We start from the raw sequence: 25,002 nt of genomic DNA, 5'->3' as shown, positions 1-25,002 counted from the left end.
ATGTTTCTCTAACTATAAAGACGTTTTGTTTATTTGCTTAGCAAATATCAAGAGCTACTATTTACTAAGCCTGCTTTGTGCCAGATCCCATACTAGATGCTTTACATTACACATACATAATCTTTCATTTACTTCTCACAATAACCTAATGAAATAGCTGCTATTATTCTCATTTTATAGCTGAGGAAGCTAAAGGTCACTAAGGTTAGGTAACATCATAACAAAGCTAATGGCAGAGCCTGGACATGAACTTAAAATCTGTTTGACTCCTGTACTTTAAAAACTATTACACTAACAGCATTCAGTAGATGTTTATTAAATTAATTAGTTCTCCATCTTCTTCATTCTAAGAACACCCGTAAGGCACAGATGTCGGAGGTAACAATGTATACAGAAGCATTTTAATGTCACAGACGCCTGATATTTAGAAACTATTTTAAAACTTGAGTACCTACCTGCATGAGATCTTGAAGGCTCTCAAGAAAAGAAATCTCTGCTTCTACCATATAAAACTCTGCCAGGTGTCTCCGGCTCTGAGAATTCTCTGCTCGGAATGTTGGACCAAAGGTAAACACTTGAGTAAAAGCTCTGCAATTCAAGATTAACAGTGTAAAAATAGGACTCACATGATTAATTTTAAGTATGTAAAATATTCAGTAAGCTCTTAAGAAAAAAAAAAGTTCTGCGCCTCTGTCTTGTCCACAAATCCACACATATTAGCTGCTACATTTCTTTAATGGGTGATTATAATAGTTTCATTAAAAATGTTACATTTATAGAAACCATTTTATTCCAAAGGAATTTGCAAATGCTTTACAAACCCTATGGCTTACTAAATATAGAATTATAACCACTTCTGGATGCACTCTACTGCAGCTGCCTTAAACAGCAGGCAAGTACATTTCACAGCAATTGAGAACAAAGTAAAGGAAAAATACCACAGCCCAAGAAGCCACGCAGAGAATCTAGATAGTAACAGTTAAAACCAGAATTTCATGTGGATAAGGCAAGCCAATCATTTTCTAAATATATGAAAAAAAAATATCAGATATGTATGGTGATTTGCCTTGTTAGGCCTACTCAAGTCCTTTACGCCCACCTAGGAGTTGTTTTTTTTTTTTTGTGGTATGCGGGCCTCTCACTGTTGTGGCCTCTCCCGTTGCGGAGCACAGGCTCCGGATGCACAGGCTCAACGGCCGTGGCTCACGGGCCCAGCCGCTCCGTGGCATGTGGGATCCTCCCAGACTGGGGCACGAACCCATGTCCCCTGCATTGGCAGGCGGACTCTCAACCACTGTGCCACCAGGGAAGTCCCCCCGCCCTTTCTTTAAATTTATTTATTTAATTTATTTATTTTTGGCTGGTTGGGTCTTGGTTGTTGTGCATGGGTTTTCTCTAGTTGCAGTGAGCTGGGGCTACTCTTCATTGCAGCGTGTGGGCTTCTCATTGCAGTGGCTTCTCTCGTTGCCGAGCATGGGCTCTAGGCCCGCAGGCTTCAGGAGTTGTGCCATTTGGGCTCAGTAGTTGTGGCGCACGGGCTTAGATGCTCTGCAGCTTATGGGATCTTCCCGGACCAGGGATCAAACCCGTGTCCCCTGCATCAGCAGGCGGATTCTTAACCACTGCGCCACCAGGGGAGTCCCGAGGACCAAGTAATCTTTGAATTTTAAGGTTTTGCTAGAACAAAATAAGAGGTTTGGGGCTCCTTAGCTGTTATCCTCAACACTCTTCATTTATCATCAGTCAAATAATATCAAGATCAGAAAACAGTACAGAAAACGGATTGTAGATATACATACCAGTTTTTTTTGTTGTTGTTGTTTTTTTAAGTAAAGATACTCTGGGAAATTAAACAGTAAAACAATTACAGTGGAAATCATGAGATTTATATTTTCTTTCAAAGGCCATTTCAGTTAAGGCCTAGTTGGTAAGAAGCTTAGGAATTTATGTTTTGGTTCTACAGCCACCTTTCTGAGACCATGATCAGTTAACCTCCGAGAATCTTAGTTTTTAATGGAAAAACAAACCGTAAGAATTCAAAATATTACTATGATAACCTCTCTCCCAAGATTCAGATCCAGACTCGCCTACTAGAATGTTCCTAAAAACACTGACCTTACCTTGTCCAAAATGAAAACTCTTGCCTTGCTCCCCAAAACAAGCAAAAACAAAATAATGAACAGTACAATTTTCCCCAGCTCTGTTAATCTCAGTTAACCCACCTCACCACCCAAGCCAGATCCCCATCCCTCCCTCACCACCCACACACTTCCCTATCATATTGATCACAGAATTATATTGTTTATACCTAGGAAAACTCTTGCAGATCTAGAGACTCTTCTTTATTTCCGCAAATATTGTCTTAGTGTCAACTCTTGTGTCTGCCACCTGCCTTTCTTCCTCCAGTCCCAAACTACTGTAAGTTTTCAAACTCAAATCTGATTATATCAGCCGTAATTTAAAAATCTTCAATGGTTCTCCCCTACTCAAAGGTTAAAATTCAAACTCCTAACTTTGACTGGACTTTCCTTCACAAAGCCTTTTCTCCAGCACACTGAGGATACTCTCCTTACATGCCCCGCAGGCCTTTAGGCTTTTTCATTGGCTGTCCCCTCTCTGTAGTGCCCGTCCTTTGTTCCTCTCTCTCCAAATGGCAAATTCCCATCCATCCTTCAAGACTTGACTTAAATGTCACTTTCTCTTTGTAACCTTACCATATACCCGCAAATTTATTGTTCCCTCCTTTCTATGACTGTAACACTTTGTTTATACATTTATTATACAGACTGTATCACTTAGAAATATAATTGTGCATTTTGTATCTTTCTCCCTCAATAAACTATGAAATTTTCTGCAGTAGGAATAATGTTTTATTCATCTTTGCAACTTCAGTGCCTAAGATAAAACAGGTGCTCAAGTTGAATGAATAATAATGAGGATGACAGGCTTCTTCAGCTATAAACTGGAAAAGCACAACATCCTTATAAACAGTAACATTACAAATAATGTACAGAAAAATACTCAGATGTATTTTACTGTGGCTGTTACTCAATAGCTAAAAATGGGTCAAACAATTTAGGTCTGCCCCAAACAATAAATTCAAAAATTACAGGACCTCGAGCTTCTAATCTATGACTATGCAATCTCTAGGTAGGTTGGCAACAGTATATTTAAATAAATAAAACGACATTCTTTTCTGGCACTGCATCACAGGAAATTGTACATACAGATGTTCACTAATAACAAAAAATATTCTATTGAAAATTTCCAGGGCATAAACAGAAACTCCATGGCATAGGTGGAATTTACTTTGGAGGCTCTGAGGAAGACTTCTAAGAAATGGGCAGTTATCATCCTGAAACACAAGGAGGCCAATGGGATTGCTATTCAAACGAGACACATTATATATGTATTAAGGTACTAGATACAGAGAAAACAGCAGTATCTAAAAGGAACTACAGATTCAAGTCACAAGGGCACCTACTTCTCACATGGATAGGGAGGGAGCTCCAAGATGTTTAACAATAGGGATTTTTTATTTAACAATGGTTAATGATTTTCTCTAGCAATACATGGTAAACTCTCTTGTATAAAATATAGAAGAGGATCAAGGATTTTTATTTTAGTAAGGCTTAGATTCTAATTGTGGTACCCAAAAGTTAAGTATTATTCTAATAGAGTAAATAAAAATCAATGGCCATGGTGCTTTCTCTGAATTAACAAAAAGATAAAATAAGCTGGAAGGTATGTTGACCAATTGCCTAATTTAGCATCAAGTTGTTAAGCAGATAAATGTTTAAATCATTCAATAAAGATCACCCCACGTCAGCGTCCAGTGTTCTATAATACAGTAATGAAAGTAGTAGTAGTGATAGTGGCTACCATTAGCAGGTGCTCCTTGTGGGCCAGGCATTAGGTGTGAGAACCTTACAGTTAACTCCTTTAATATAACTCAGTAAAGGATATATTGTTACTTCTATTTTTCAGTCTAAGAAACTGAAGTTCAGAGAGGTTAAGAAACTTTTCCAAAAGTCACAGAGTCATAGCCTAACAATTGGTAGAGGCCAGATTCAAGTCTAGCTCTGACTCTAATGATCACAGCCTTCATTATGATATTAAAATAATGATGCTCATAACTGAACATGGACAAACCCAGTAAATAAGAGAGAAAAATATGTAATATGCGCTCCCCACCTTCTCAAAGATAACAAGGGCGAGTAGTTTGGTATATTTCTCTTCCTTGTGAATAGCTTATTTGTTTTATGTATTAAAATTATAGCTCCCTAGGATATGTTGCTTTCATGCAAATAATGAGAAGATAAATTTTAATCAATATTTTGTAAACTTTAGCAAGACATTTAGCCTTTCTGATCTTCAAATTCTTACATGAGTGGGAGGTGCAGGCAGTTTGGCATTATTCTCTAGTATCTTTTACAATAAGTTTGTTTCTAGGTCCATGTGAAATCACTATTATTTTAATTTATGCTGATTTCTTCTTTTTACTCAGTCTTCCACACACATGAAAGCAATTTGCATCAAGGCTTGGCCCAAGCAATAGTTAAAATAAGATCCGAGAACAAGGCCTTTACTAAAATAAGATACAAAACCAGGTGAAAGGCCAGTACTGCTGTGAGAAGAGACCAGCAGAAAAAGAAAACACTCAGTACTAAGAATCATTTTTGTGCCAATTATGGAGAAAGGAAAGCTATATATGGAAAGTCCATGAGCTTGGAGTTGATGTTTAAGATAACAAAAGTACATTCAACACACATCAGCTAAGATAGCTACAAAAATGGCTTTTTAAAAATAAAAAGTAAAGTTACCAAAAAAAGGTTCTACAAAGGTCACTTTCTCCCTTGTGTGGAGTTTTATGAAGCCCTAAATTGGCAAGTGGATTATTATAAAATAGTCACTGATTGCTTTGCCATTTATTCCTTCTGGCCCTGAAATTTAAGAGCTAATCTTTATATTTTGAAAGAAAAGAGGAATTACTGCCTTTTTATCTGGGGAAGAACTTACCGTTCAGCATAGGGGGATCAGCAACTTTCCCTAAGGCCGCCCACTCCCAACCTCCTATCACTTCCCTACTGTCGTTCAGGAAAACATTCATTGAACTGAAGTGAACTCACAGACAACTTTAAACTCACTTTTAAAACAGTCTTTGTCAAATGGTATTCCCATCAACCAGAAAACAATCATCTATTTTACTACTGCTTTGTATCCACTGGATTATCAATACTGTGACATATTTGTCACTCATTGTTTCTACATGCCTAACAGAGTGGACACCAGACACCTCCTTTTCAGCTTTCCCCCTTTCCTCTATCTTGCAATAGTACACTTGGTGAAAGGGTTTATAAAGAGATGTAGCTCTCACCATTCATCAACTCTTAACAAGATGTCTTAGCGAGGATGCACTGTAAACTCTAAACATTTCTTCTTTACCACAACTGCTAAACATTTCTGCAAAATTAATTTTCTTTAACATGTCCTAATGTTAGATTTAGAACTGAATTTGAGGTCCAAGAAAATTTAATCTTAATTGTATAATGAGATTCAAAGTTCGACAGAGTCTGACAACAATCCTGCTAAAGGGACTGGAGGGTTGGCTACTCTTCTCTGAGGAGCATATGCACTGGGGGAGGGACACTTAGCAAAGGGAATACGAAGCACACAGCTCCTAAGGTAGGAAACAGCCTGACAAGTTTGAAGAACAGAAGTAGGCCAGCAGCAAGACGAATGGTAAGAGATGAGGTCAAAGAGTTTAGAAGGGATCAGAACACGTAGGGTCTTCCTTGTAAGCCATGGTAAAGAGAGTCTGAATTTTATTTAATACTCCTTGAAATACTCTCTCCTCTTGGAATATTTAACACTGTATTCTCCTAGTTTTCCTGTTTATCTGATCTCCACCTCTGTCTCCTTCTACATACACTAGCTATTCATTAAACACTAGCACTCTTTGAACCGTAGTCCTAGAATCTCTTTTCTCACTGTATACATTCTCCTTAAATGATCTCACCTCAGTCAATTAATTAATTTTCAATTAATTACCTATTGGCACACAATTCACAAATTTGTATCTCCTGCCCAGACTTCTTCTCTAAGCTCCAGAAGCATACATCCGCCTATTTAGTCCTTTCACTTGTCACAAACAGAACTCATGCCTCCCCTGAACCCCACACTGGCTTCAGTCTTCTTCCAACCTTCCAGGTCAATCCTCCCATTAGGGTCTTTAATAATACCATGTACTACTACTGTTCACAGAGCCTCTTAAAATTAAAATAAATGACATATACAGATGTAATTATTTGTTTAATGTCCATCTCTTTCACTAGACTGTAAATTTCATGAGTGACCTTATCTATTTTTTGGTTCTTTATAGTACCCTCAGTTCTTAACCCAGTGCATGATACACACTAGACAATTAAAATTTGTCAAATAACTAACTCATTTTCTATAAAATATGCTGATCCCCAAACTCTGAACCTTTGAAACAGCACTGGGATGGGGGTGAGGATAGAGGAGTAAGAGGAAGGTGGTAAACAGAATATCAATTACTAAGCAAAAAATTCTGCTATTCCCTGAAGTAATTTTTCACAGAAGGCACTAGGAGATAAAAGAATCAGTTTTTTGAAAAGACTGCCCATATATTAGTTTTTGCTCTGTAGGCAACAAGTACATCTTTGAAAAGGACTAGATCAGATGAACATCTCTAGTAAGCAAAGATTTTACTTTTTGAGAGACTAAAGTATTACCACATGAAAAAAATTTCCCTTAGTCTTACTCTATGTAAACAGAGAAGCACCTGCCTCTTTGGCTTCTGTCAGAGTGGATACCAACATGTTAAGACAAGTATTGCTATTTCATCATTCCTGTAATGATGGACTCTTCAGAGGACTGACTGAATTTAGAAAATAACATTTAAAAATAATAATAAATTTATTTATTTAGGCTGTGTTGGGTCTTCATTGCTGCGTGTGGGCTTTCTCTAGTTGTGGCGAGTGGGAGCTATTCTTTGCTGTGGTGCATGGGCTTCTCTTGTTGCGGAGCACGGGCTCTAGGCCTGTGGGCTTCAGTAGTTGTGGCACTTGGGCTCAGTAGTTGTGGCTCGAGGGCTATAGAGCACAGGCTCAGTAGTTGTGGCACATGGGCTTAGTTGCTCCGTGGCATGTGGGATCTTCCCGGACGAGGAATCAAACCCGTGTCCCCTGCACTGGCAGGCAGATTCTTAACCACTGTGCCACCAGGGAAGTCCCAGAAAATAACATTTTTCTCAAGGGTCAAAGTTTGCTAATTGTTCTAACTGTGTATTGCTAATTGTTCTAACTGTGTATTTGTCCTCACATTTTTAACAAGGTACTAAAATCACCTTTTAAAAAAGGTATACATTTTGTCAACTGCATCTATTCATGACTAGATTATCCCTCTTGTATTTCTCATATTTAGCAGTCCTTGTACTGAGGACCATGAAAGAGACCATGTGAGAACTTTAATTTAGGTACATGCACCACATGGTATTTACATGTTATTTTAAGTCTACAAAGATTTCAAAGGTTTTCTGAGGCCTGATACTGTAGCAGTAGATGAGTCATTATGGCATTGAACTATCAACAATTTCCTGGGCTCAAGTCCTGTACTGATGATCCATACTTTTTAAAGGTCATCACAGTGATTAAGTTAAGCCTATACTCTAAAGACCTAAATTGAAATTCTGGCCCCTCCACTTATGAACTAGCCAAGTTAACTTCTTTGAGACTAAATTTTCCCATGTGAAAATGAAGTTAAGTATATATTTGTCATGAGGTTATTATAAAGATGAAACAATATGTAAAAAGTTTAATGTAATATTAACTATATGGTAAGTGTTCAACAAATGGGTAAGAGTTTTGTTTGTTTTTTTTGTGTGTGCGTCTCCTTTCTTTCCAAAGGTCTACAGTTCTGATTTGGCTGGTCTCAAGATCTCTTTCTACTTTCAGTCAGTGCAAGAGATTTTGTTTATGTAGGTTATGTCTACCAATATTTACCATTAAAACTGATAAAATTTTAAAAAATTTATTAACTGATTTAAAAACAATGATAAACCCATCCTATGTCATAAAAACATCTTTTTAATAAAAATTCATAAGAGGAGTGGCACTGTTTTACATTTTTGTAAATCTCCTTCATATCTGGCTTAATAGAAGACAGCTGAGTTCTCATATCTGCTTAGGCATTCAATCTGTTCTGCTATCACATGTTATGAAGACTTTGGAAAACTTCACTGTATACTCGAGAGAATAAAAATGAAAAAGACAAATAGTGGCTTAGTATTATTATGAAAATAGTTTGCATCTCAAAGGACTTCTCTAAAAGGGTCTCAGAGGGTCCCAGATCAAACTTTGAGAACTACTACATTAGGCAATGATTCTTAAGGAGGAGTATTAATTCTGGGCTTTACCTTTGGAGACTTCCATTCAGAAAATCTAGGGAGGGTTCTGGTCATGAGTATATTTAAAAGTTCTACAAGTAATTATTATCTGAACTCCTGATTAAGAACTACTACCTTAAAAAAAAGTTAAGATCACTAATCAATATACTTAAAAATTTTTTTGATGGCTATAATTTTTTAAATGGACAACAACATGTGTTGGTGAGGATGTGGAGAAACTCCTTGCACATGCTGGTGGGAATGTAAAATCGTGCAATTGCTGTGAAAAAGTCTGGTGATACCTTAAAAAGTTAAAAATAGAATTATCATATGACCCAGCATTTCCACTCCTGAGTACAAACACCAAAAGAAATGAAAACAAGTGTTCAAAAAACTCCCTGTATGTGGATGTTCAAAGCAGCATTTTTCACAGTAGCCAAAAAGTAGAAACAATCCAAATGTTCACCAATGGATTAATGGATAAAAGAGATGTGGTATATCCATACAATGGAATATTATTCAGCCATTAAGAGGAACAAAGTACTAATATATCCTACAATATAAATGAACCTTGAAAACATGATGCTAAATGAAAAAAGACAAATACAAAAGGTCAGGACTTCCCTGGCGGCACAGTGGTTAAGAATCTGCCTGCCAGTGCAGGGGACATGGGTTCGAGCCCTGGTCTGGGAAGATCCCACATGCCGCGCAGCAACTAAGCCCGTGCACCACAACTACTGAGCCTGTGCTCTAGAGCCCACGAGCCACAACTACTGAGCCCGTGTGCTGCAACCACTGAAACCCGTGCGCCTAGAGCCCATGCTCCACAACAAGAGAAGTCACCGCAATAAGAAGCCCACACACTGCAACAAAGAGTAGCCCCCGCTGGACACAACCAGAGAAAACCCGCGTGCAGCAACGAAGACCCAACGCAGCCAAAAACAAAAAAACCCAAAAAACAAAAGGCCACGTACAGTATGATTTCTTTTCTATGAAATATCCAGACTAGGCAAATCCATAGAGACAGAAAGCAGAAAAGTGGCTGCCAAGGGCTGGGGAGAGGAGGGAATGGCAAATGACTGCATCACGGGTATGGGGTTTCCTTTCGGGGTGATAAAAATGTTCTGGAACTGTAGAGTGGTGTTGGTTATACAATGTCACTAAAAGTAAATTTCATGTTATGTGTACTGAATTTTATCAAAATAGAATTTTTAAAAAGTTTATTGAAACTAATTGTCCATTAGTCACTTTCCACATGTTTTATTTCATTCTTGCTACTCTGTAAGGAGACAGCAAGTGATGCTATCTACTCTGTAAGGCAGGTGATTTCATTTCATTTACAGTGGAAGAAACTGAAGCTTAGACAAGTTAAATAACTAGTACAGAGCACATAGCAAAGCTGGTTTTAACCAATGCATTTGACTCCATGGCCCACTTTCTGTTGTGCTGCATGTGTGCACTCTTCAAAACTAACAAAGTACAGTGCAGATGATCAATGGTCCCATAAACCCACAAAACACTACCATATGCTCCAAAGAGAAATTTTGTACCTTAATGTCACCATTATCTGATTGGTTTTTGCCTCTCTATACAAGGTCATTTCATTCTTGGTGGCTGTTCCTGATACACCTTCCTTCTTCCACTTGTTATCTCTGCAAGTGTCACTTCCTACCACTTACAACAGCTGCTTTTTTCTGTCTTATGCTTTATCTACAGCCCCTCCTTAGTGGAAAGGGGACAGTCATTTATAAGCTTTGATGGTCAATCAGGATACTTTTCCACTACATTTTAGGTTACAAAAAATGATAACACCTAACACTGTGGATCCTAAAAGGTTAAACTTGAGTTAAAGGAGGCTTCGTTAGAAATGCTTAGATGATCTACAGCAGTGGTTCTAAAACTTTAGCACGATTACAATCACCTAGGGCTTGATAAAACACAGCTTGCTGGACCCCACCCTCAGAATTTCTGCTTCAGCAGGTCTTAGGGTAGGCCTGAGAGTTTATATTGCTACAAGTTGCCAGGTGATGCTGACACTCCTGGTCCAAGGACAACACTTTGGAGAACAAGTGACAGAGTGGTTCTCAATCTTGGCTGCATAGAATAATCTATGGTATCAATACTTCAGAAAACAATCTTGATTCAGTGCAATCCCTATCAAATTACCAAAGCCAGTTTTTCACAGAACAAGAACAATAAAACCTTAAAATTTGTATGGAGACACAAAAGACCCCGAATAGCCAAAGCAATCTTGAGAAAGAAAAATGGATCTGGAGGAATCATGCTCCCTGACTTCAGACTATACTACAAAGCTACAGTCATCAAAACAGTATGGTACTGCACAAAAATAGAATGATAGATCAATGGAACAGGACAGAAAGCCCAGAAATAAACCCACTCACTTACAGTCAATTAATCTAAGACAAAGGAGGCAAGACTATACAATAGTGGAAAGACAGTCTCTTCGACAATGGTGCTGGAAAAACTGGACAGCTACATGTAAAAAAATGAAATTAGATCATTCTTTAACACCATACACAAAAATAAGCTCAAAATGGATTAAAGACCTAAATGTGAGACAGAACACTATAAAACTCCTAGAGGAAAACATAGGCAGAACACTCTCTGACATAAATCACAGCAATATCTTTTCCGATCTGTCTCCCAGAGTAATGGAAATAAAAATAAAAATAAACAAATGGGACTTAATTAAACTCAAAAGCTTTTGCACAGCAAAGGAAACCATAAACAAAACAAAAAGACAACCCACAAATTGGGAGAAAATATTTGCAAATGATGTGACCGACAAGGAATTAGTCTCCAAAATTTACAAACGGCTCATGAGGCTTAATATCATCAAAACAAATAACCCAATCAAAAAATGGGCAGAAGACCTGAATAGACATTTTTCCAAGGAAGACATATGGATGGCCAAGAGGCACACGAAAAGATGTTCGACATCACTAATGATTAGAGAAATGCAAATCAAAACTGCAATGAGATATCACCTCACACCAGTCAAAATGGCTATCATCAAAAAATTCACAAACAATAAACGCTGGAGAGGGTGCAGAGAGAAGGGAACACTCCTACACTGTTGGTGAGAATGGAATGTAAATTGGTACAGCCACTATGGAGAACAGTATGGAGAGTCCTTAAAAAACTAAAAATAGAGCTACCATATGACCCGGCAATCCCACTCCTGGGCATATACCTGGAGAAAAACATTGTCCGAAAGAATACATGCACCCAGGGCTTCCCTGGTGGCGCAGTGGTTGAGAGTCTGCCTGCCGATGCAGGGGACACGGGTTCGTGCCCTGGTTCGGGAGGATCCCACATGCCGTGGAGTGGCTGGGCCCGTGAACCATGGCTGCTGAGCCTGTGCATCTGGAGCCTGTGCTCCGCAATGGGAGAGGCCACAGCGGTGAGAGGCCCGCATACCACACACACACACACAAAAACAATACATGCACCCTAATGTTCACTGCAGCACTGTTTACAATAGCCAAGACATGGAAGCAACCTAAATGTCCATTGACAGAGGAATGGATAAAGAAGGTGTGGTACATATATACAATGGAGTATAATTCAGCCATAACAAAGAATGAAGTAATGCCATTTGCAGCAACATGATGGACCATGGACCTAGAGATTGTCATACTGACTGAAGTAAGTTAGACAGAAAAAGAGAAATATCGTATGGTATCGCTTATATGCAGAATCTAAAAAGAAATGATACAAATGAACATATTTACAAAACAGAAAGAGACTCACAGACTTAGAGAATGAACTTATGGTTACGGGGGTTGGGGAGGGTGAAGGGAAGGAATAGTTAGGGAGTTTGGGATTGACATGTACACACTGCTATATTTAAAAAGGATAACCAACAAGAACCTACTGTATAGTACAGGGACCTCTGCTCAACATTATGTGGCAGCCTGGATGGGAGGGGAGTCTGGGGGAGAATAGATACATGTACATGTATGACTGAGTCACTTTGCTGTGCACCTGAAACTGTCACAACATTGTTCATTGGCTATACTCAAATATAAAATAAAAAGTTAAAAAAACAAAACAAACAAACAAAACCCTAATCTTGATGCCCAGAAAAACCAATTAAATCTGCTTTTCTGGGGACTTGAGCTGAAATCTGATGCATCTGTATTTTTAACAAAGGTCTTAAGACATTCCAACCTTCTAATTATGATCTAGACCTTCTAATTACCAATTATGATTGAAAGTAAAAGGTACAAATGATACAAAAGGTGTTATTTCACAAAAAGGGTACGATTTGCATAAAAGCTATGGACTAAGAATGAAATACAACATTTCTAATATTCCTGACAGATTCCAAATCAGAGCTTGGTCTATAAACATAAAAGCACAAAGGGACCATGGCAGACTAGAAACAGAGGCAAGTTCCCTTCAAAGGAGCATTTAGCCTATAGAAATAATGCAGAAAAGTCTCTATTTCTTTGCATTCATCTTCCCTGAATTCTAGAAGGTGGGAGAGTGGGGGAGGGAGGGGGTGGAGGCAGAGGAAGGAGGGAGGAGGAGAAGAGGATGAAGACAGACACAAACAGAATAGAGAAATGTTCTTTTGGACTCTGCAGTAAGTCTTTCACATGTGTACCAAGTGAAAGACTAATTAAATCTGTTTCACAGCTGCACCGTATGCACTAGCAAAACATGAGGAGAAAACATCCACCAGGAGTAAAATAGATAATTTTTGGCATATTCATACAAAGGGAATACCCTACAGTAGAGAAAACATTATACAACATGGATCTAATTTAGGAGTATAATGTTAAGTGAGTAAACTAAGTCACAGAATATATACATATGATTCTATTTATACAAAATATAAAAACTTTTAAACTAAACTGTGTATTATTTATAAATATGAACATAAGTGAAAAAACCATAAAGAAAAGGAATGATAAACACAAAATTGAGGTTGGTAGCTAGTTTTCATGGGGAGGGAAGAGGATGTGATTAGAGAAGAATATACAGGAGACTAAAGAAATGAAGCACTTTGGGGGACTCAGGTGTTGATTGTATCATTATTCTTTGTTTTACCCATACATCTATTTAAGATGTTTAATTTTGTGTCTATGCAATATTTAGACATCCAAAAAGAGTCAGGATGGGCAAGCTAATGGGACACACTGAAACCATAAAATAACAAAATTATACTAAAATTTAAAGGGAAGGCACTGGCATCAGAGCCCATAACACCTACCAAGCCACCACTGAGTTCTTCAAGCTTCTGACCTTTCCCTTCTGACTGTCCATTCAATTTAATTCAAAAATATTAATACATACTGAATACCTATATTTTCCCAGCATCATTACTATGCTAAGAGCAAAAGAAACTGCCAAACAGCGCATGATAAGGGTGCCTTCAGTGTTTTACAAACTGGGCAGAGGCTAAGTTTGCATTGTTCAACATGGTGGCTACTAGCCACATGTGGCTACTTATAGTTACACTAATTAAAATTACATAAAATTAATAAAAATTCAGTTCCTCAGTCACATTAGCTGCATTTCAAATGCTAAAGAGTCACATACAGCTAGTGGCTACCATATTGGTCAGTGCGGATACAGAGCATTCCCGTGACTGTAGTTAAGTTCTGCTGTCCAGCACTGAAGTCAACTGTTGAAATCTCAATAAATGCAGAAGACAATCAACTGGGAAAAAATGTGCATTCAGACAATGGAACATAAGGAAAGGGATCAATGGAGGAGAGAGTTATTGGGTACAGCTTCTGAATTTGTTCCAGTGCCCAGTCACACATATTCTGTTTTTCCCCACATCTATTGCTCTGCCATACCAGAACTCTTTTCCCCTCTTCTGATAAAATGACTCTCTGAAAGTCATTAATGCACAATGGCAGAATAATTCAGTAAACCATACTTGCACCTTTTGTTAACTTTCCATCTATATGAGTGCATAACTCTCAGAATCAGGCTTTTCTAGGTTCTTTACTCAAAGTGAGCAAACTGTAAGTCATTTTATTCATCATCAATATGAGGATGAATGAACTATTCTCCAATGGTCGTAGCTCCCTGAGAAAGAATATCCAAAACAGATACATGATGAAATGGATACTGCCTCCGTCTTCTGATTTGGCTTCACTTATAAATATGTCTCTCAATGCTACAAAGAAACAGCTAGTGCTGTAATACATACTAAAAACAAATATTCTTTTTTTTTTTTTTTTTTGCGGTATGTGGGCCTCTCATTGTTGTGGCCTCTCCCGTTGCGAAGCACAGGCTCCGGACGCGCAGGCTCAGCAGCCATGGCTCACGGGCCCAGCCGCTCCGTGGCATGTGGGATCTCCCCAGACCGGGGCACAAACCCGTGTCCCCTTCATCGGCAGGTGGACTCTCAACCACTGCGCCACCAGGGAAGCCCAAAACAAATATTCTTAATGATATAGATCATGGTATGATTGACACAAAAGGTAGAGAGACTCTGCATTTGGATCTGAGCAGTTATTTTCAAACTCCCAAGCCACACCCAATCCTCAACAGCTATATATGAAATCCATTATCAAATCAAACACATATTTTGGCTACAAGGGGGCATGCATGAAAATTTTTGAGATATTTCCTTGTACAGTAGTCCCTGAAGCACTGTCTGCCTAGAGTTGAAATGTTTTCACTGAATCTCATACTCTACCATCCTGAAGTAGAATCAGGAGGAAAGCACAGAATTACCCAGTTGAAGAAACTAAGGAAAGTCACTAAATGATGTTCCAAACAAAAACTTTAGGTTTTTATCTTTATCTCCCAATCTCTAACATAATTCATATACTAAATCAGCCTCTTAAATGTGAAATATGGATGGCTCAGGTTTTGCACATTCTCCAAATTGTAGAGATTTATGTGGCACAGCAGTTTACTGTCCTATGAACCTGTTTCAAGTGGCAAAACACAGGTTTTATTTTTTCAGTGTAGGGGTATATCATGAGAGATCAAGTTGGAACTGACATCGGGAGAAACAAAAATAATATGAATACCAACTAATGTATGTTACTAAGCTTATTTGTTACCAATTTCTACTGTGAGAAAGAAGCAAAAACCATGGCTGAGTTTCTTTATTAGCAATTTCTTCTAGAGGAACAAAGATGAAGTTTCCTTTTATTTTGTAGAAAAGGAAGTAAATTTATTTTGGTAAAGTAAACCACACAGAAGTTTTTCAGTGGTTTCTATGATTCATGCACATAGTTTACAGGTGAATTTTTTTTTTTTTTTTTTTTTTTTTTTTAGCGGTACGCGGGCCTCCCACTGCTGTGGCCTCTCCTGTTGCGGAGCACAGGCTCCGGATGCGCAGGCTCAGCGGCTATGGCTCACAGGCCCAGCCGCTCCGCGGAATGTGGGATCCTCCCGGACCGGGGCACGAACCCATGTCCCCTGCATCGGCAGGCGGACTCTCAACCACTGCACCACCAGGGAAGCCCCACAGGTGAATTTTTTAAATATTGATTTTTCTTAAAAGACACAAAAATTTCTGTTCATACAAAGAAGAATTCATACCAACAACATGGGAATATAAAATGAAATTTTTCTTTCATATAATAAGGGTATTTTAAAATAGCTAACTAAACTGAATATAATATTATTCCAAGTTCATTAATGCATTTTTTGATTAGAGATTTTTTTTCCCCCAACTAGAAGAGATTGATGAAATAAGTCAAAAGCACATAAGTAATTCAAGCCCACAGATCATATCAGCCAAGAAGAAATAGATACAGCAGCTTAGGGCCTAGCTATGTGTCCTTACCTTACAATCATCATTTTCCACCATAAAGTCAAATTTATTTATTTCTTCAACAAATAGTTATTAGGCTACTAACCATTATGGAAAATGCCAACATAAATCAGGCATGACCTTTACCTTCAAGGAACTTACAGACTAGTAGGGAGATCACAGACCTAAACATACAAGCTACAATTATAAAATTCCTAGGGAAAAAAATCACAGAAGAAAATCTGTGCAACCTTTTGAATAGGATACAAAAATCATGAATCACATAAGAAAAAAAACTGATAAAGTATACACCAACAAAATAAAAGACTCTGGTCTTCAAAAGACACTGTAAAAAAGATGGAAAGGAAAGGCAGACTGGGGGAAGGTATTTGCAATACATAAATCTGGTAAAGGGCTAGTATCCAGAACATATAAAGAATCCTTATAACTTCATAAACAGATGGAAAGTTCTGTGTTCTTGGATTGGAAGAATCAATATTGTTAAAACGGTCATATTACCCAAGGCAATCTACAGATTCAATGCAATCCCTATCAAATTACCAATGGCATTTTTCACAGAACTAGAACAAAAAATTTTAGAATTTGTATGGAAACACAAAAGATCCCGAATAGCCAAAACTATTTCTCAAACAGTCTTGAGAAAAAAGAATAGAGCTAGAGGAATCATGTTCCCTGGCTTCAGAATACACTATAACACTACAGGCATCAAAACAATATGGTACTGGCACAAAAACAGACACATAGATCAGTGGAGCAGGATAGACAGCCCAGAAATAACCCACACACTTATGGTCAATTAATCTATGACAAAGGAGGCAGGAATATAACAATGGAGAAAAGACAGTCTCTTCAATAAGTTGTGCTGGGAAAACTGGACAGCAACATATTAAAGAATGAAATTAGAACATTCCCTAATACTATATACAAAAATAAACTCAAAATGGATTAAAGACCTAAATGTGAGACCAGATACTATAAAGCTCCTGGAGGAAAACATAGGCAGAACACTCTTTTACATAAATTGCAGCAATATTTTTTTGGATCTGACTCCTAGAGTAACTGAAATAAAACCAAAACTAAACAAATGGGACCTAAGCAAACTTAAAAGCTTTTGCACAGCAAAGGAAACCACAAACAAAACAAAAAGACAACCTACAAAAAGGGAGAAAATATTTGCAAACAATGCGACCAACAAGGGATTAATTTCAAAATATACAAACAGCTCAATATTAAAAAAACAAACAACTCAATCAAAAAATGGGCAGAAGACCTAAACAGACATTTCTCCAAAGAAGACATACAACTGGCCAACAGGCATGTGAAAAGATGCTCAATATCACTATTTATTAGAGAAATGCAAATCAAAACTACAATGAGGTATCACCTCACACCAGTCAGAATGGCCATCATCAAAAAGTCTACAAATAGTAAATGATGGAGAGGGTGTGGAGAAAAGGGAACCCTCCTGCACTGTTGGTGGGAATAAAAATTGGTTCAGTCACAATGAAGAACAGTCTGGAGGTTCCTTAAAAAACTAAAAATACAGGTACTGTATGATCCAGCAATCCCACTTCTGGGCATATATCCAGAAAAGACAAAAACTCAAATTTGAAAAGATACATGCACCCCAATGCTCATAGCACGACTATTTACAATAGCCAAGACATAGAAGCAGCCTAAGTGTCCATCGACAGATGAATGGATAAAGAAGATGTGATATATATAATGGAATATTACTCAGCCATAAAAAAGAATGTAATAATGCCACTGGCAGCAACACGGATACTTCTAGAGATTATCATATTAAGTGAAATGAGACAGAGAAGGTCAAATATCATATGATATCACTTATATGTGGAATCTAAAAAAATGAGAGAAATGAACTTATTTACAAAACAAAAAATAGACTCACAGACATAGAAAACAAATTTATGGTTACCAAAAGGGAAAGCACGGTGAGGGGGGGAGGGATAAATTAGGAGTTTGGGATTAACAGATACACACTACTATATATGAAATAAATAAACAACAAGGACCTACTGTATAGCACAGGGAACTAAATTCAGTATCTTGTAATAACTACAATGGAAAAGAATCTGAAAAAGAATTGATATATATATATATATATAACCTATATACATATATAATATATATATATATATATATATGTATAACTGAATCACTTTGCTGTACACCTGAAACTAACACAACATTGTAAATAACTATACTTCAACTAAAAAAAAGGAAAAGAACTCTTATAACTCAATAATGAGAAGACAAACAACCTAATAAAAATGGGCAAATGGGCCTCCCTGGTGGCGCAGTGGTTGAGAGTCCGCCTGCCGATGCAGGGGATACGGGTTCGTGCCCCGGTCTGGGAGGATCCCATATGCCGCGGAGCGGCTGGGCCCGTGAGCCATGGCCGCTGGGCCTGCGCGTCCGGAGCCTGTGCTCCGCAACGGGAGAGTCCACAACAGTGAGAGGCCCGCATACCGCAAAAAGAAAAAAAAAAAAAAAAAAAAAATGGGCAAATGAATTCAAAAGATAATTCATAAAAGAAGATATATGAATGACCAGTAAGCACATGAGAAAAAAAGTTTAACACTATTAGTTATCACAGAAATGCAAATTAAAACTATAATGAGATATATGCTTACTAGGATGATTAAAAAAATATAATACCAATTTTTGTCAAAGATGTGGAGCAAACAGAACTCTTATCCATTGCCAGATAGTACAAGTACTTCAGAAAACTGTTGAGAGTTCCTTCTAAAGTTAATCATACATTTACCATACAACCCAGAAATTCCTAGGTATTTATCCAAGGGAAATGAAAAAATATATGAACATAATATGGGCATAGGTACATTAATTTTCACAGAGCTTCATTCGTAATAGGTGAAACAACCCAAGTTTCTACCAAAAGATGAACGAATTAACAAGTTGTATGTACATGCAATGGAATAATATTCAGCATTAAAAAGGAACAAACTGGGCTTTCCTGGTGGCACAGTGGTTGAGAACCTGCCTGCCAATGCAGGGGACACGGGTTCGAGCCCTGGTCTGGGAAGATCCCATGTGCCGTGGAGCAACCAGGCCCGTGAGCCACAACTACTGAGCCTGTGCTCCGCAAAGAGAGGCCGCGAGAGTGAGAGGCCCGCGCACCGCGATGAAGAGTGGGCCCCACTTGCTGCAACTAGGAAGAGCCCTCGCACAGAAACGAAGACCCACACAGCCAAAAATAAAAATAAATAAATGGGTTTCCCTGGTGGCGCAGTGGTTGAGAGTCCTCCTGCTGATGCAGGGGACACAGGTTCGTGCCCCGGTCCGGGAAGATCTTACCTGCCGTGGAGCGGCTAGGCCCGTGAGCCATGGCCGCTGAGCCTGCGCGTCCAGAGCCTGTGCTCCGCAACGGGGAGAGGTCACAACAGTGAGAGGCCCGCGTACCACAAAACAAAAAAAACAAAAAAACCCACAAATAAGTAAATGAATAAATAAATGAACAAACTACTGGATGAACCTCAAAAGTATTATGTTAAGTGAAAGACATCATATAGAGAGGAGTAAATAAATACCGTATGATACCATTTATATAAAATATATAAATTAAATATTATATAAACATTATTTATATGAAATTCTAGAAAGGGGAAATCTACGATGAGAAGAAGCAGATCACTCATTGCCTAGGGCACAGAGATGGGGAGGGAGACTGACTGCAAAGGGCAATGAGGGGATTTTGTAGGGTGATAAAAACATTCTGTTTTTTATCACAGTGGAGATTACAAAGGTTTAGACATTTTTCAAAATTTATTGAATTGTACATTTAAAATGGGTGCATTTTTTGGTATGTAAAGTATACTCCATAGAGTTGATTGAGATGCAACAATAACGAAAAGAGATTATTTGTACATTGGCTTATTCCATTACTTAACTATTTAAATTATCATCTTGTCCCAACTGTAGTATAAAAGGTGAAGAGTTAGGCTCACGGAACCACAGAAGGGGCACAGCAATGATCTCCTTCAAAGAACAAAAGAATCCAGAACACAGTGACACCTCACTGTCAATATAACTGACCACAGCTCTGAGGACAGATTAGGACCTAAACTGCTCTTATAGTTTATTTCTGCTTTGGTCTTCAAATTATGACAGGTATCTGATTTTTGTGTCCTAACCCCTTCCTTCGTTCCAGTCACTGGTTTTAGTTTGATGTTCTAACCTGTCTTCTGAGTCCTGAATCCTGGCAGACTCAAAATTTGTCCCAATCCTCTGCTATGCGTAAACTCCAATTGTGTTACTGTTGTAAAACAACTTGATTACTAGGTGTCAGCTATTCTTTCTGCTTATACCACCTCGGCTTTTTTCTTTAGCTAGTCCTTCATAATCACCCTGGGTTCTCCAGGTCCCAGCTGTCATCAGTGCCACCATCACAGCACTTACCATTTCAGTGTCAAACTGTGATAAACACGGGGCTTTTACATAGTAGCTAATTCTCACAACAGCTCTGCAAGGTCGCCATTAAAATTTATCTTTTTGGTTAGGAAGTAGAGGCTCAGTCATAAAGCTTATAAAAGTAGTATGTAAGGAAGCTAGAATTCCAACTTAAGTGTCTCTAACTATAATCTCCTCAATTAACAGAACCATTCACTTAACAAATTCAGTACTCTGGGGGAGAGAGAACATTATCTTAGTGGCTAATTAATTCCATAACAGTACTGGTTAACCCTCTACATGTCAATCAATGAGGCTGTCCCATATTTTTAACAGCTTCCTTGGTGTCCAACACAGTTACATGCCATTTGGGTGAACGTGAAAATTATTGCTCAATAAATGAATAGCCATAGATATTTTTAGATAGAAGAAAACAAGCTGGGGGAAAAAAAAAGTCGAAATGACATAAATTCTCTCTGTTCCCAATCCAACCTAAATTCTGCAAACATGCAACCAACACAGATTTCTTTCCCCCTTCTAAAAAAGTAATTAAAGCCACCTGAACAAAATAGAATTTGGACAAGATTCTACAGTAATTCAAAGAAGTAACATCAGTCTTGCTTTTAATAGCTCCAATTACTGTCCATATTGGTCAAATTACTAAGTATTAATTTGATGTCTCACTATAGTAACCTGCATTTGCTTTTAGACAATGCCAATAGGCACTGCATTTCATGCAAAATAAGTTCTATAAGTATCATTACTCAAAGGATTGACTGCGATTTTTTTTCATAACTCACACCAAACTTGCTTATTTTAAAAGCACTCAGTACTTCAGATATTCTGTCTGCTTAACAAGAACTCAGCGAGCTAGATAACAGAAGAGTAGTAGGGCTATTCTCCTATACATTTGAAGTAGAGAAAAGGCATGTTAGTAATCTCTCTCACAAAGGAATGCAATGCTATAAATGGGGAGAGAACCCAATGTTTAGACTTCCAAGGAGGTATACAGATACTGCAGAGTTAACACATTTAGACAGAGAAATTAAATCATTAAGCAAGTAGTACATTAACTAACTAGCAATTAAAGAAAAGCAAATTAATACCTCTCAAGCTAGTAAAAATGAAGTTCAAATAGTGAATTAAGAACAGATATTTATATTCACTCCTTCCTAAGACAACCTCAAAATAATAATAAAAAAATTAAAAGAAACAGGAAGGGGGCCTTCAGTAGACAAGAGATCTCAGCACATCTTTGGAGGACAGAAAACGGACGGCTGAGTGATGACCAATGCATCAAAGCATGGACGCCATTATCTGGAACACAGAGTGAGTATACTGCAGCAGAAAGAAGATGACTTACACACAGACCCATGGTGAGGCAGGGGATGGGGGAAATGTAGATTCACTGAGAGTTCGCGCATGGATGTCAACCCCCTCCCCTCTCCCACCAGAATGGCTGGACACCAGATGTCCCCACCAACCGGAACAGAGGGTCTTTCTTGAGAACAGTAGTCCTCAGCAGCATCATCATCATCTGGTAGGTATGTTACAAAAGACTGCTGGGGCCCACTCCTACTGTTTCTGATTCAGTAGTGTTTGCCAGGTGCTGAGAGGAGAGGGGAATGGGAATTTCTTTTGAAGTGATGAAAATATAAAATTAGTGATGATGGTTGTAAAACTTTGTGAATAAAAAAACTACTGAATTGTACATTAAATTTTAATTTTTTATTATTTTTGTTTTTGAATTGTACATTTTAAAGGGTGAATTTTATGGTATGTGAATTATATTTCAGTTAAGTTGTTCTTTAAAAAATCGTTTATAGCTGACCCTTGAACTCGGGGTTAGGGATGCCACCCTTTGTGCAGTTGAAAATCTGAGTATCACTTATAGTTGACCCTCTGTTATCAGCAGTTCTTCCTTGTCTGTGGTTCTTCATCTGTGAATTCAACCAAAGAAGACTGTGTAGTACTGTAGTATTTATTTACTATTGGAAAAAATTCTTCGGTAAATGGACCTGTGCAATTCAAACCTATGTTGTTCAAGGGTCAACTGTACTCAATTGCACATAAGGCTCTCACAGAAGCCCACCAAATAGATCTGAACTATTAAATCATGTCTCACCTTTGTCTTCCCTATGCTAAATATATCCAGTTTCTTCAACCATTTCATTAAGCCGTAACATTCATATCTCACTTATCCTGGCTGTTGTTCTAAAGTCAGACAGGACATAAAGTCATAACCTTTTCATATAAAGTATAACAAAAGATTCTAAGTATTTGGAAGTGGACAAAGGAACAGGACAGAGAAGCTAGATAATCTTCTAGTTTTTGATGATTTGGATAAATAAAATTCATTCAAGAATGACTATCGGGCTTCCCTGGTGGCGCAGTGGTTGAGAGTCCGCCTGCCGATGCAGGGGACACGGGTTCGTGCCCAGGTCCGGGAAGATCCCACATGCCACGGAGCGGCTGGGCCCGTGAGCCATGGCCTCTGGGCCTGCGCGTCCGGAGCCTGTGCTCCGCAACGGGAGAGGCCACAACAGTGAGAGGCCCGCATACTGCAAAAAATAAAAAATAAATAAAAATAATTTAAAATAATTAAAAAAAGAATGACTATCAAACATGACATAAAAGTACCAAAAGATGTCCCACTGCCAAATACAGATTAACATGTAGTGAGATAACTAAAAGATTCTTTCTATACCATAAAATGCTCTGTAATAATGGTGAGGAAAAGTTGTATTAACTGGAGGTCTGTTGTTTCAAGAACAGAAAAGCAATAGAATACAAACCAAATATAATAGCCAGTGGTCATTAAATATAAATGACATTTTAAAATGCACTCTCATGTAATCATTCCACCGATAAGGTTACCTCTAAATTAAATTCAACCTAGACAAGGTGAAATTCCCTTGCCATATGCTCTTCTTGCCCTCAGGACAATCTTTTTTACAACAGCTACTACATTTCTAATTTCTTATTTAATGTCTGTCTTGCTCATTAGACCGTACAGGGTCAGGAAGGTTGGAATCATATCTTTCTTGTTGATCTCTGTATCTCAGCACCTAACGCTGTGTTTGGCACACACTTGGCTCTCAACAAATGTTCAATTGAATTAAGATTGATTTTTGAGCCCTGGATCACATAAGTGGTAGTAATAGAAACTAAGAAGACAAAGAGAAACAAGATACAGTTTGAGGAATTTACTAATGGGCTAATGGGAAGGTAAGCATACAAACAGATAATTTCAACATTTTTAAATAAATAAAATTGATAGAAACCCTCTTCCAACAGGTATTTAAGTCTTTATTCTGTATTAAGTTATAGAGTTACAAAATTAAACACAGTCGCTAAATTCAAAAGCTCAGAGTCTAAGCTATAGAGAAAAAAATTAATGATTCCAGTGTTACAAAATAGGTAAGAATAAAGCAGCATGGGCGTACAAAAGAAGGGCATTTAAACAAGAAAGATATGGGGGTGGTGGGTGCGGAGGCAGGTAGGGATTCTGGGTGAGATCATGCTTAAGCTGAGTTTAGACTGATGTGCAGGGGTTAGCTAGACAAAGGCATGGGGAAAGGACATTCTAGGTAGAAATAAACAACATATGCAAGGGAACACAAACAAGTGAAACAGGATGATGTGATTAGAATATCATAAACAGTTTAGGATAGCTGAAGCAAAGGGAAGTGGAAGCAAATGACTGAAAGGATGCAAAGGGTGTGTGAAAAGAAGCATTTGAAAATGATATCCATACAGCTGCTCTGACAAGGATGGAAGAATGGTAGTGCCATTTCCTCTGATAGGGGCTTCAGAAGGAAAAAACAGATTTGGAGAACAAGATGTTGAATTCAGTTTTTAACATGCTGAGATGAGTATCCAACAGCCAATTGGAGAAAGCAACTGGCATTTTAGTTTATAGGTGGGGAGCTGAGCAGAGATTCCATGTTAGAGACATGAATCTCACAATACCATTCTTTGACTATCACCTTGTATTTGTCCAGGTTTTTTTCTCTAGTATTGATACTTCCACACCAACAGTTCTTCAGTAAGATCTCCAATTCTTTAAGCCTACCGCTTTTGCCATCATCACTCTCTACCCTTATTTCCTCACTTCTCTCCTTACCGAAGCATAGACTCCTTGATCTATCATTATAACCTTCCGTACTTATCTACCTCCATCATACTCATTTGGTAATACCCAACCCCGGTTAATCCACATATTCACGTTCTCTGTTTGCACCCAAGCAAGCTAAATATTCCTACTAAAAAGTCTCTGCATCTTCTGCTCAATTTGCCTGAAATGCTCATCCCCTGGCTATATAATACAAATAATGAATAATGAATGAAGTTCCTGAGTCATTCATATCAATAGTCTGTTAAT

The 25,002-nt window shown here is 38.1% G+C and overlaps 1 protein-coding gene across 4 annotated transcripts in view; it reads right to left on the bottom strand.

Annotated features, from left to right (window-relative positions):
- NARS2 (asparaginyl-tRNA synthetase 2, mitochondrial) overlaps nt 1–25,002 on the bottom strand; it is a 141,423-nt gene that overhangs the window by 34,335 nt on the left and 82,086 nt on the right. For all 4 annotated transcript variants that reach the window (XM_082628864.1, XM_082628867.1, XM_082628865.1 and 1 more), the window contains one exon: nt 456–588. In XM_082628864.1, the coding sequence (XP_082484990.1) occupies nt 456–588 (133 nt within the window). The remainder of the gene's footprint in view (nt 1–455; nt 589–25,002) is intronic.

The sequence above is a fragment of the Mesoplodon mirus genome (assembly GCF_964341445.2).
Source record: "Mesoplodon mirus genome assembly, chromosome: 7".
NCBI classification, from domain to species: Eukaryota; Metazoa; Chordata; class Mammalia; order Artiodactyla; family Ziphiidae; genus Mesoplodon; species Mesoplodon mirus.
Note: the sequence above shows the minus strand (reverse complement) of the source record. Positions and strands in the feature narration are given on the sequence as shown.